The 14,870-nt window shown below is 29.3% G+C and overlaps 1 protein-coding gene across 3 annotated transcripts in view; it reads left to right on the plus strand.

Annotated features, from left to right (window-relative positions):
* Positions 1–14,870, plus strand: part of LOC107439168 (MFS-type transporter SLC18B1) — a 36,817-nt gene that overhangs the window by 5,403 nt on the left and 16,544 nt on the right. For 2 of the 3 annotated variants that reach the window (XM_071187361.2, XM_071187363.2), the window contains exons 3-6: positions 931–1,026; positions 4,104–4,177; positions 11,048–11,195; positions 12,617–12,685. In XM_071187361.2, coding sequence (XP_071043462.1) covers positions 931–1,026; positions 4,104–4,177; positions 11,048–11,195; positions 12,617–12,685 — 387 coding nt within the window. The remainder of the gene's footprint in view (positions 1–930; positions 1,027–4,103; positions 4,178–11,047; positions 11,196–12,616; positions 12,686–14,870) is intronic. The other variant, XM_087154342.1, reaches the window with a different exon arrangement.

The following is a 14,870-nucleotide window of genomic DNA, read 5'->3' on the forward strand; positions in this document are numbered from 1 at the left end:
GTGATCGATTAGTTTGTTTCTAGTTTCATGAAAAAATTAATCTGAAACCATTCATGGATTTTTACAGAGCATCGGTAAAAATATGTAGTCTGGTTTGATAGATTGTTTTTCTTCACTCTCAAAGCTCACCATCTACAAAATCAACTTCGTGATTTCTATGTTATTTAAACAGATGCTCTTTGCGTTATCTAACAAGGAGTTTTAACAAATAAATCAATGGTTCATAAAAAAATCAGGAAATACAAGCTTCACAAACAAGTGCAAAGTTAAAACTAAGTTCACAACACAGTTTCGCAGTTCAAACAAAGTTTTTCTTGTTATAAAAGAATTATTGTATGGACTAAAATATTTTTGTGGACAGTGTTAGCATATACTGCATATCGTTTCACGAAAATAAACTCAGAAGTGGTATTTTTTTTAAAATTCTTTATTTCACCTGTTTTACTGAACTGCTCGAGCAAACATTTATTATCTCACGCAAATGAATACCCATTTCAACGCTTATTACCTATAAATGAAGAGCTTAGTAGAATAGTATTATAAAAGGAAATTTTTGAATTGATGTTTCTAAATTTTAATGCGACTAAAAATATTATGCTTTAATATTAAACATTTTTTTGACTTCATTTCAACAAAAATTAATTTGTCTTTAGCAGTTTTTGTTATATGTTTTTAATTTTGTTTTAAAAAAGATTCTAAATGTATAATTTTTTTTGTTCCCTCACTTCCAAACTCGATCCCATCTCCTGAATTATAAATGTAAAATAACATATAATAAATATAAATGAAATAAATAAATATATTATAAATATAAATGAGGAATTATAAATATAGTTCATATATGGTAGTATTTTTTGTGTGTTCTTATAATTTGTTCAGAGTATAATATAGTTATATGGAATATGCAGTTCATATTACTTTATGTTCTAGGCAGATATTTTATTGGTCCCATCCTACATTTTTGGAATAGTACTTTCCTGCAATTATCTAGCTGCGATACTTTTTTATCCAGTCGCCTCTAAAATGGTATAATTTTTTAATATTTACTTAGTTTTAGTTAAGATAATTCATGAAAGATTTATTATAAATATTTATTGTCAATCATCATTGCTTGCTTAATATCATTAATATTTTGATTCTTTGCATAAGATGTAACGTAGATGAAAGATGGTGTCAAGTTGAACATTCTAAGATTTAATTTATTTTTATAATATCTCTTTTCAATCTGCCGAAGTTTTAAAATTTTAGACAAATAGGCTAGTATAGCTGGCAAATCAGTAACATTAATTAAAAAAATTATTTTGTTTAAGTTGCTTGTGGTAGTTCTTCCTTTTTTAAGCTGCAAAGCAGCCTTATGCTGGTTAATTTACACAAACAAGTGAAGAAGAAAAAAACGTATTACATTAAGTAAAAGTAGGTATGTAATCACTGCAGGTTGAAATAATGAGTATTTTGAATGAGTTTTAAATTTCTTAAGCATTATTTTAAGTAATATTTACACATTAAATTAAATAATTAATTTTTTTAACGATATGCAAACAGATGATTAAACATAAGAGTTAATTTCAAAATTCAAGCATTTAATTTCATAATTTTTTTATCATAACCAGTGTACTTCAAAATATCGATTCTAACATTAAAATCTTTGAGTAATCCACATTTGTGCTTCGAGTACAGAGTAATTTCATTAGGCTAATTTTCCTAAATTACAATAAATAAAAAAAAAAAAATAAAAAAAATAAAAATAAAAAAAAATTATTCATTTAACATTTAACCCACCTGGCTTAGCGTTTTCAAACAAGCATAATTTCAAAGGCAACCGCAAGCTCTATGTATATCTAAAACTTTCACACATTTTAAAATCATGTAAAAGTTGAATATATAAATTTTAATGTGTAGAAAATGCATACGTTTAAAAATTCTATAAAAGTTTCATATATTATAATTCAAAAAATTTTCTTGGCTTTTTTAAATTTATGAGCAAAATATTAAATTCATTTACGAATTATTTATTGCAAAAAATTATCATTTTTCTCTAAGGAGACTTTCCTTCAGATAGTTCAATGCAATATAGTGTATTTCAGTAATAAATAGCCGCTCTGCCGGTATGTTGGGTAAAGTTACCGCCTACCACGGGTTAGGCTGGAGTTAGGTTCTTCCTTCTAAGAGCTGAATGTCTGACCGGATTACAATTTCTCAGAATGTCAGAATTATAATGACTCGGATTCCACTTTACTGTAATGTCCCCGCCTGGTGATTTAAGAGCCGGTAAAGGCAAAATTTAAATGCATTCAAAAGCAAATTACGTAGTTTTATTTACTTTTCTGCAAAATGAATGGGACTCCCGGGAATGTTTTTTTATTTCCATAAAAGCTTTCCATTTTTAATTCACTGTAATTTTACATGATGCTTCTGATATATGATCTACAGTAGATTCTCATGTATTTTAACCAATTTTTTTAAAAAATTTATTTCTTTATTATTATTTTTTTACACTTTATCAACTAGACTTAGCCTCGTCATCTGAGATTTTAGGTTGAGCATTAGGTTTACTCTTCCTTAATATTTTTTTGATTTCAACAAACTTTTGATGATATAATATTATTTGATAGCACAATACATTTTAAAATAAGGCCGTATACAAAGGGGCTGGTTCATTAAAAAGAGCTTGATAATTCTTAGAGCTTCTATGGATTTTCCCTGAAAGCTTTAAGGAAATAAAGTTGCTAGATACATAGTTTTGAGTAAGTAATTTAAAACTACGTATTTGTCACCGTTTTGAGTTTTTAAAATGTAATTTTATAGAACTAATGAAAACTGATTTGGATGATGCTGAAAAATTTTTCAACATAATTGTACAAAAGCAAAGATAAAAAAGTAACGCATTCCTCCGCAACAGCCCATTATGGGCAAAGGCTTCAATTTCGGGATGAACGTCGTGATCAACGACTCTACTCCTCAGACAAATTGGCATCCATTGATCGAAAGCGGATGGACCTGAAACTGCCACTGAGAACTGAACCCCAGTTCACTCGCAGTTCAGTGCCTCAACCACTGAGCTATCTCAGCTCACAAAAGCAGGGACATTTTTCAAAAATCAATTGTATACTATTTAACTATCTTTCAAGTACTGTTAATTATAGAATCGTATTGATGCAATTTTGTCACAAAAAATTAATAGAGTATCTGAAATACCGCACTTTTTACTGCTCAAACAGAGATTAGGTGGCGGCGTTGTATTTTAGATCTATCGAAAGATAATGTCAAACAAAGTAAATATCTATCAGTTAACTTTTGAAAATTAAATGAAGATAATTAAAAGCATATTAAGAATTTTCTTCCTCCGCTTCCACAATTGAATTCGGTCGATAGGAGACAATAACCTCCAATTGAGAATCAATTGAACAATTGAAGTGCCGATGAAATTATAAGTTATTAAGGGTAACCCAACTGTGCCTTTAAAGTAATACTAAGAGGAAAACAACATGAAAATTTTAATAGTATCTTGTTTTAACACAAAGTTTGGAGTTATAAAACTTTTGTAATTACGAAACAAAATTCTGTAAAATTCTACAAGCCTGTTTAATCATTTATTTTGAGTTATCAGACGCAACTTTAAGTTAACAATAACACTGAAATTCAAACAACTATATTATGAAAGCTTTTCCTTGTGACTTCAAATAGTGTTTGTTAATGGTGTGGGACTTTTACACGGTTTTTGTTTAGCACATGGCGCATAAAATTAATTAACATACTTGTCGTAAAATATTTTCTAAATATTTATCTATGTCAGTATTATATTTATTTATCTTAGTGTTAAGTGTGAATTCATAAAAATAATTTCACTTATATTCATAAAAGAAAGCATAACTTCTAATTGTTCCTCTGTCGTTTGCTCGCGCTGTGACACACATTACATAAAAGGAAGTTAGATAATTTAATGAAAAACAATTGCCTGCATCAGTTTACATTTCAAAAGTTCATATAATAAATTTGAACAAGAAAAGTTTTTCTTCTATTGATGGGCATTTATTTATTTTTTCTATTTATTATATAACAAATTACGTGTAAATGGTAGTAATTATAATTTTCTTTATATACAGGTATCCGATATAACTTGTAAGCAATCAATATTTACAGGTATATTCATAATTGGATGTTGTAGAATATTCTTTGGGTAAGTAGAAATATGATTTTTGTAGCAGAAATCTAAATGATAGTAACCTTAATGATTTTTCATTAAATTGAAAATGTTGTTGGAAGCGTTTCATTTTTGAAAAGCAGAAGTGTAATTTTTAGTTTACTAAGTTTTAGTTAATTAAGTTTTAAATTGATTTTACATTTTTTAATTTTTTTTAAATTTCCTGTTGTCAAGAGTACTTAACTGAAACATAAAGCTAGCAATATATTTTTATCAACGTTTTTTTTTCTTCTTTTCTTTTGACCTAAGTGCTCAAAATGAAATAGATATCAGTATGAATAAATTTGGCTCAAATTATCAGACTTTCTCGTACTAAGTGTCACTCATAATGGTTGTAAGGGATGACTAAAACTCAAGGATTCTAAAGATATCTATGAAGAGAGGACTTTACAGCATATCCTGTATTAATTAAAAAGTGCTAACAATTAATTAAATTATGGCATCAAACTCACAAAATATCCCTTTAAATTAAAATACCTTTATCATTAGTTTAAGTTGGAAAGCGGTCGAAAAATTGGGACACTTATTTTTTTTCTCTTTATTTATTCATTTTTTGCGTATTCGCATATAAGGAAGAATAACTTGTTTAGTTAAAACTACGCTAAATTCAGATTACATATATAGTCTGACAAAATCACTAACAAAAGGTTTAAATATAAGCAAATTTTTAATATTTTTTTGCGATGAGAAATTCTATTGGAAATTGGTTTCCTATAAAATAAATTAGTGCCAATTTGACTGTAGGTAGCCATTATGTCAAAAAAATATTTATAGAAAATTATTTAAGCAAATTTGTTTTGCTCGAAACATGCTAAGTTCAGAATATATTGCTAGCATTAGGGTGGACATTTTGGGCTTTTTTATAATTATTTGCAATGCAACATTCATTTGAAACTTATTTCAAGAAAAATAGGGCTCATTATTTTGTTTAAAAAGATTCATATGTATAGAGAAATAGTTATAGAAAATTTAAAATAAAAAACTTTTTTAGTCTAAAACGTGATGAATTCAGAGCATTCAGAAAAGTTTACAAATGGTCCACGCTAACATAAGGTAGAAAAAAAAATTTAAAATACAGAATTGAATTGAAATTTGCTTCATATTAAATAGTAAGCATCAATTTGTAAGAAAATAACTGCATATTTAAAAAAATATCGAAAGAAATTTTTTTAAAAAGCAGACATTTTCTATTATCGATTATTTAATTGTGTTTTCGAATCTAAAATTTCTATTATGAATATGTAAATTAATATATATTTCATTTTAATAATTTGTTTTTATTTTGCACTTAATTTTAAATTAATGTATTCAATATTTTTATAATAAATACAACCAATTACTTTAAAAATAAAATAAAGTTAGAAAGGAAAGAAAAAAGTGTTCTAGCTTAGAAGAAATTAAAAAAGTGTACTTTCTTTCCGGTCTTTTCTTGATTCTCTTGAAGCAAATAAAAAATTAATGAAAAGTAACAAAAAAAAGTAAAATGATTTATTGCATACATTAGAGAGCATTGATTCCAAATATAATAATTGGAAATAGCATGCTTTTTTGGTTTTTTGTTCGCGCATACTTTTCAAAAGTCTTCGAACTTCTCAACTTTTTGCAACAAAAAAAAAGAAAAGCATTTGTAAGCATTCAAGTAAACCAATGTATTCCCTAGTGAAATTTAAGAAATAAAAAGAGCTTCACTCGTCTTCCTTTGGAGAAAAACAATTCAGCAATATCAGTTTCTTAGAACAAACTATGAATGAGTGAAAGACACGAACTATAAATGCTGAACAAAGGATCAATATGGGTGGCCATTTCTCAAGAAAATATGCTTATTCACACACTTGCAGCACTTCTATGAGGTGAAAATCCTTTCATATTAGATGACAAAAGGGCAATGTTTCCTGTAACGTTCCTCTCTCTCAACGGATTCAATTCATACAACTTTCTCATTTGACTGCTGTAATTTTGCAATTAACAACTCTATAGCAAAGAATTAAAAAAACCTACTCTTACAGGCATAAAACTGCGAATGATCAGTTTTCTTACCTGTCGGAGGAGAAATAAATTTTTCATTCATATTAAAAGTAAATTTTTTTTCCCATGGGTAATGAAATTCAAGTCCATCTTAAAAGATATTCTTTTACTTTAAGCGAATTCAGGCTAACGAGGTTCGAGTGTACATATATATATATATATATATATATATATATATATATATATATATATATATATATATATATATATATATATATATATATATATATATATATAACGTCGTTGCCGAGTGGAAGGATTAAAACAGGTCATAGGTCGGGAAGGAGGGTACAAAATTTATTTATTAATTATTAGACAAAAGCAGTCATGAGAATGAGTAAAAGTGCACACGAAAAGTTGCGCTCCTTGGTTATATGTTAGGGAAAATCTTGCAAAGTAAAATCCGTAAAATGTCTTAATTTAGGGAAAGAGGGAAATCTTAGTAGTTGCTATTGGTTTATGAGATAGATCGAACGTTTCCCACACAAGAGCAAAGGGAAAAATGTCCTGCTCTTAATTAAATGCATAGTTGAGCCAAAAATAGATTTAAGAACAGGATGTGGCTTTTAAAAGTGTGAGAAAGTATTTCAAATAGAATAATTAATTAGGAAGAAGTTTTATAACAAAGAAACTAACATAAAAAGATCAATTGTAGCTTTTTATGTTACATCCCCCCTCGCCAATAATGTACAATCCATAATTTTAAAAAATTTTCCATTTGCAAAATCTTCCCTCTGATTGAAGCACTTTTAAGATAATCAAATTTGTAATTTTAACAATATATAAAAGTAATATAAATTATAAAACATTTACATATGTTCTCATTGTAAAAAATTTAACACAATCAAAAATCTGTAGTAGCATTATCAGCAATTTTAAAATTTTCATTTTCAACAGTTTTTTTTTTTTTTTACTTAACAGTTTTTTCAGTTTCAAAAATCTTTTGTTTAAAAATCACAACACAGCTTTTTCACTATAAGAAGTATTCTTCATAAAAACTCTTCAACGTTAACTCTTCAATCATGATAAAAAAATTTATAAACATTTGTTAAAAATGTGTAATTTAAAATGTAAAACACAAAAAACATTTTTACAGGAAAAATTTCAATCTGGAATTAGACTTGAGTATTGTTTACCTTGTTTGAAAAAAATTTTTAAAAAAAATGACGCAGTGGTTGTTATTCTGAAGTCCAAGACTTCAGTATTGTTTTTATTTCACTTTATTTATTATTAACCTTTCATTTTTTGTCACTTTAATAGCAAAATATTTGGAATTTTTTTTTTTTTCAAAATCACCTGAAGTTAGGAATTAATTAATTTTCCTGGATTTGCACTATTCTGTCAACATAATTTTGACAATGTTACGCACCATTATCATATTTAGTCTCAAGAATATTAGAAAACACAAGACAATTTTAAATTTTGCTATTTGAATTGTTATTATTTTTTTTTATGTCCAAAAATTTACCTTCTATACCCTTTTTTCTTTTCTTTTTCTCTCTTATTCTTCCATCTACTTTCTTTTCTTTCTACTTTCTTTATATTTATTTATTTGTACTTTTATTTTCTTTCTTGGTATTTTTATTGCAATTATTAACCCGGATTTCAGGAAAAATGTATAGACAAATTGCTTTTATAATCAGAAAAGATGATCAGTCTTCTCAGATTTTACATTACAACCCGTTTAACACAATTCATCACTAATTGAAATCCAAAACAAAGCTTTCAAATTTAATATGGTATTAAGGTAAATCAGTTTTTAATTTTTGACTGATCTAGCTATTTTCCTTATTTTTAATCTGAAGTGCAAGTTTGGTTATTTTGCAAATTACCTTTTTTTTTTTTTTTTTCATTTCTATCTTTCTTTCTTTCTTTTTTCTTGGACATAAATATTTTTTTTTTCTTTTCAAAATTTTAGTTTGGATATTTTTTTAAAGTAATTTTTGTGCAGAGATCTTAATTGATAATTTAATTTGTCACAATTGTTAGAGAATTCAAATATTTTCATTTCTATTTCTTACGTGTTTTTGAAGTGAATTTGGTTGCTAATACTTTTCAATTTTTGTTTGATCATTTTCCTATCTTTATGTTGTTTGTCTATGGAAATGTCTGAGCTAGAACTGAGCTATGAACTATTTACCAACGTTGAACTAAAGCATTAATGTTTGGTTACTCTTCAATTCAAATTCTAAAAACAAATATTTTATTCATTTTTCCAAATTATTTGTGTGAGTTTTAACATTTCTTAATTTAATTTTTGCCACACCGTAATTGCATTCATATATTAAAAGTGAATCTCAATAATTATTGCAGTTGCATTACGAAGAGAAAAAAATTTAAATGGCATTTTCATTTAAACCCTAATCACTGTAAAACAAAAACATAAATTAAACTAATCAATAAATCATAGAAGCTGTAACACATAAAACAATAAATTTGAAAATAATTTCTCGAAACAATTCTTATGACAATCAATTCACTGAAAATAAATATTTCAAGAAAAAAAAATTTCAACAGTAAACACGATTAATGAATAAAAAGTAGTTTCACTTTGAAACATCAAATATGGGAAAAAATTAAAATCATAATCATTTAAGAAATTGATTTATGAGAAATGTAAAAACTTTAACTCAAAGGATACCTGAAAAAGTTCGAATTAGTCCGAGATATTTTGAAAACCACAACAGAGATGGGAATGCGTTGAAATTCCGTAAACACAATTCCAAAACCAAAGACGTGAGCTGCTAGGGAAAAAATTTGTTTCTTCGTTAAGATGAATCGTAAATTAACACCAATAGTGACGGAGAAATTGAAGCTTATTTTTCTTTTGAATGTCGAATATTTAAGTAGACCATCGTGGGTGTGAGAATAATTATTCATCGACGATAAGATCCAGCTCAGCACTTAAGAGTGGCAAAATCAACGCTTTCTCAAAGGGATAGTTTCAATAAAACATTTTAATTAACAGGAATTCGATGCAGTTTTTCTTTTTAGTCCAAGGAAGGAATTGAAGCTCAGCTTTCTAGTATTCTCAGGAACGTAAACAAAATATGCAGCATAGACATGGAAAACGGATGATCGTTTAGTTCCACTGTGCGTAGGTATAATTTATAATAAACTAAACGTTTGATGATTGAAGAGATTATTTTTTTTTTTGATGAAGATACAGGATGAATTAATTATTGCCATAAGTTGAAGAAGAATTTGACTGCTTATTTACCAAATGTCCATTTGAAAAAATGATTTGAAGTTATTCCATATTTTTGATGTACCCTCTTCCGAATTTGATTTATTTATTTTCAAATGAGATATTTAATATCTTTAATGTACCGTACGAACTGTACCCCTTCCCGACCGTTCAATCCTGGCGACTTATAACGTCGTTGCCGAGTGGAAGGATTAAAACAGGTCATAGGTCGGGAAGGAGGGTACAAAATTTATTTATTAATTATTAGACAAAAGCAGTCATGAGAATGAGTAAAAGTGCACACGAAAAGTTGCGCTCCTTGGTTATATGTTAGGGAAAATCTTGCAAAGTAAAATCCGTAAAATGTCTTAATTTAGGGAAAGAGGGAAATCTTAGTAGTTGCTATTGGTTTATGAGATAGATCGAACGTTTCCCACACAAGAGCAAAGGGAAAAATGTCCTGCTCTTAATTAAATGCATAGTTGAGCCAAAAATAGATTTAAGAACAGGATGTGGCTTTTAAAAGTGTGAGAAAGTATTTCAAATAGAATAATTAATTAGGAAGAAGTTTTATAACAAAGAAACTAACATAAAAAGATCAATTGTAGCTTTTTATGTTACATATATATATATATATATATATATATATATATATATATATATATATATATATATATATATATATATATATATATATATATATATATATATATATATATATATATATATATATATATATATATATATATATATATATATATATATATATAAATGCAGATTTCCCAAAGAAAAAAAAAATTAAAAAAAATTTTTTTTTTAAATATTCATAAACCTAAAAAAATTTAAAATTTAAAAAAAAATTGGAGCAAAAAATAAAATTCGGAAAAAATATCTCGTCATCAGCTCACACGATTACAGCTGAAAAAAATAGTGCTTTCCAATATTGTATAATATAGTCAAAGCAAAACATTAGGAATACAATAGCGTGCTTTGCTTTGTCAATTTTATCACAACTTTTCACTCTTTTAGACGCGATAGTTCACCTTTTCTGTAGATGTAGTAGTACTTTATTTACGTCTCACTAGAACTGCACAATTTCGATCAGTTATGGTCTGGGTTTATTTATTTATTTTTTGAATAACTGTTGCGCGTTTCCTTCTGATTAGGAGTTCAAGTACTTTATTTAAGTCTCACAAGAGCTTCACAATAGGCAACCAGCCATTGACTGGGAAACATTCCTGAAACATGTCATCACAATTTTGATCCTCTGCAGAAGGGATAGCCCGACGACCTGCGCGCAAAATTCAGCACTTTACTATATAACAGTTTAATGAGGACCGATTCAGCTCACCCTCGGTTTCTTGTCAGGCTGATCAAAGTGGTCACTCAACAGCTCACTGACCGTAGTCAGTGACTGTTGACTTCGGTGATTTACTTGGAACCGTTACATACGATCAGCTCACAGTGGGACTTTCTGTAGTTATTCTTATAGTCTTTCTGTTGTTAGTTTATAAGCTTTTATAACATGCATACTTAGATTAAGAATCTGCAGAACTTCTGAACTCAAAATGATTACTTTCTGCTGATAATTTCTATGCAGTTGAAGTTGATTCCTTTTTTTTTATTCTTTTCAGGGCTTTAGAACAAATGCGCTATAAACTGGAATTTATTTTAATATCTTTTGCTATCCAAGTTGTTGAGGGTACTGGTATTGCAGTTTTAGTTGTATCGACATTCATAATTCTCTTTTCAGAAGAAACGCGGAAAGCTAATTATAACTCAGTAAGTTAATTTCTGTATATTAGTACCATCCTTTAAATTGTAATTTCTTTCACCATCTCCTTTAAATTATTCTTTGCATTTTTATTTTAATTACATGTTACAAGATTTTTAAAATTACTATAATGTTTAGAGTGAATTTTTCTGTTTCATACCTATTTTTTAATTATGTCAAAGATAAAAGAAGCAAATATCAAACACTATATAAGGTGTTTTGTAATGATCACGCTTAATATATATATTTTTGAAATCTTTGTCTAAAATGTAGTGGAAAAATTATGGACTTTAGGGGTCTCAAAATAACATGTAAGCAAAGAAAAACATAAAAGCTTTTGAATTCTGACGAATCATTACTGAGGTATATAATTATAATCATCTAAATTTCTTTAATTGAAGAAAGGAACAAGAAGGGAATGAAAGGGGATAATAGTTTCCTAGATTCATCAGACAATCAAACCTTTTACACCTCGCCTTTTTCATTATGGATTTGATAGATTTTTTTTTGTTTTTTCCTTGCATAAATATCTTACCTACGAAATTATATTACATGTGACTCCTTATGCATGTAATTTTTTCTACATCATTTCTGATAAGGACTCAAAAAATATATTAAAAAAACTTTTAAATATGGAACATCCTACAACTAAGCTTATTTTTGTGTATTCAAGCAGACCAAAAGAGTTATTAATTTTAAATTAATCTAAAATATCTATAAAGAGAGTCATATTTATGAAATAGAAAGTTTCTACATGAAATAAATGTATTGTTGGATTCTCAGAAATGCGATTACTCAAACAAAAAATATCTATAGTTATGTACTTACAATGAAATAAAGACATCTCAGTATCTCTTTTAGAATGATCTTTGAAAATTTTTGTAAGACTTTAGGGTTCCACACGTTAAGTGTTTTCAACTGCTATCGAAACAAAGAATTTTGCTTAACGCTGATCTGTAAAAAGTATCTACAAAGAACAATAATTCTAAGAGAGAAGCTGTTGATTTTTTCTCGAAATTTATATTCGAGACTTTCTGTTTAAGAATAAAATTTTTCTTTGAATTTTTTTTTTAATGAAAGCAAAAGTTCCACTCAAACAAAGGAACAAAGGGGCAATTTTTAGCTTGAGATTGCAATCTTACTATTATTAAAAAAATTGATAAATTTTGAAAATATATATGTTTTAGAGAATAGCAGGAGAATTTAATATTAGCGATTAATGTAAATATTTTACCCAAGTAGAAGAATATGGTTTGAAAAGTATAAAATAATCTGTCACTGAACAGAATTGACTTAAAGTAGTTTAAAATAAATAAGAAGAAAATTTAATCAACGAATTCTTCAAAAGCAAATAAATTTTTAAACAATTTAATCTTTTTTTAGTGAACATTTAAGTAACTAAATTAAATGTACTTTATGTTTAATACAGGTATGGGTCATGGCTTTTACAGTTCTTGGAATATCTGTTGGACCAATATGTGGAGAAGTTGTACATAAAGTAAAATTCTATTTTCAATATACGATTTAATTTTCTCTCCCTCTCATGTCGTATACACTGTTAGAATTTTCATTCTAAATTTACTGTAAAATAAACGGCAACAGTCTGTCCATCCAATTAGCTAAGTTTTCGGTAAAGTATATATTGACATTTACGGTTGGAAACCGCTTACAGCTAGTATGGTTAAAAAAAAAATCATGATTTTAAAACTATACGGTTTTTTAACCATTTAATGGTTTCAAACCCTGAGCTATCCAAGCATGGTCACAAACCCTTAATAAACAAATTCAACTGGACATTAGAGCTAGGTTATGGTTAAGTTGTGTTTTTTCAAATGAACCGTGGAATGTGGTTTAATTAGTTTGTTTGTTTTACCTATTGTAAGAGATTTGCAATAGGCTTTTTTGTTTAGCAGATTTAGCTGCATTTTGTGCGTGAATGAGAGTATCGTATTTTAATAGTCCAGGATCACAAATTGGGGAGTGCAGGATACTGAAAACTCTTCCTGTGTTGAAGGGAATGGAGGAAATATTGTGGTGTCAATACTGGGACTCAAACCCCTGTAAGAAAATGAGATTGACAGATTAGCCCCCTCGGCTATAACATGTTTCCAGTTGCAAGAAACTAAGTGATTTCATTGGGTGAGCTAAGTTAGAGCGTTAAAAGCAGTTATTAAACGGTTTTCTCATAGTTAATAGTTTCAGTATAATATTTTTGTGGTTATTTGACTTTTTTGTTCGAATATGCTAAAATAACAATTTTATCTGAGCAATTTCTAACAGTGTATCAATCTACACTGGTTATCATAAATTAAGGAAAAATCACAAAAATAGCGATAACTCTTTCAAAAGTAAGCCAAACCGTGCAAAATTTGCATATGTTGTCCACTAAGAGTAGCTGAGTAAAATTGCAATATGCAAATTAGTGGCGCTGCACTCGGCTTACGTCATCTGCCTGGAGCATAAAAGTCCAAGTTTGAGAGAAAGCACACAAATTTTACTGTGATTGCGACATTGAAAATCTGAGATAGCCAATTCGTAATAATGACCTCTAGGCATCATTTGCCTGAAGAACTACGATGGAGAGCCATCGGGAGACTAGAGGCAGGGCAGAGTCAATCAGAAGTGGCCAGATGGCTAAATGTGAGTCCATCTGTGGTTCATAGACTTTGGAGGCAATTTCAAACCACAGATTCGGCATCTAGGAGGTTCAGTCAAGGACGGCCAACTGTTACGACCAGTGCCGATGACCGATATTTGACATTAAGTGCACGCAGGAATAGAACCGCTACTCCGACACATCTTAGATCCTCTCTTGCTGCAGCCACCGGAAGGTTGGTGTCAACGTCAACTGTGCGCAGAAGGCTCCACGAAGGTGGTCTGTATGCGAGACGACCAGCCATTTGCGTGCCGCTCACATCACGCCATAGGAGAGAGCGTTTGCAGTGGGCCCGACAACATGTCCACTGGACGTCAGATCAATGGAGGCCTGTTCTCTTTACGGATGAGTCCAGGTTTAGTCTAGAAAGTGACAGTAGACGTTATTTGATATGGAGAGAACCTGGGACCCGTTATCATCCATCAAACATCCGTGAAAGAGATGCATACGGAAGAGGCAGTGTCTGTGTTTGGGGAGGCATATCCTTAGGAGGGCGCACATACCTCCATGTCTTTCCAAGGGGAACCGTGAATGCTCAGGTTTATCGAGACAACATCCTTGATGCTTATGTGCGCCCATATGCCGGGGCAATTGGTGATTGCTTCCTGTTACAGGACGATAATGCAAGACCACACAGAGCTCGCATTGTTGATGATTATCTTCAACAGGAAACAATTACTCGCATGGAGTGGCCAGCTCGATCCCCGGACTTGAATCCTATCGAGCACGTTTGGGATGCTCTAGGGAGGCGTGTATCTGCCATCAATCCGCCCCCTCAGACCCTTGCCACGCTTGCAACTGCTTTACAAGAGCAATGGCTCTCACTTCCTATTGAACTGATAGACCGCATAATTGAAAGCATCACACATCGCTGTTTGTGCTGTATTGCTTCTAGAGGCAATCATATTCCATATTAAAGGTACTTTTTCTATTGCAAACCGATACTTCCAATTTGTTTATTTTATACATGTGCTAATTTCTATACTACTATTAATGTCTGATAATTTCTTTTTATGTTGTTTAATAC

Source organism: Parasteatoda tepidariorum, chromosome 11, assembly GCF_982258835.1.
Source record: "Parasteatoda tepidariorum strain Cologne lab strain chromosome 11, Ptep-v5.0, whole genome shotgun sequence".
Classification (NCBI taxonomy): Eukaryota; Metazoa; Arthropoda; class Arachnida; order Araneae; family Theridiidae; genus Parasteatoda; species Parasteatoda tepidariorum.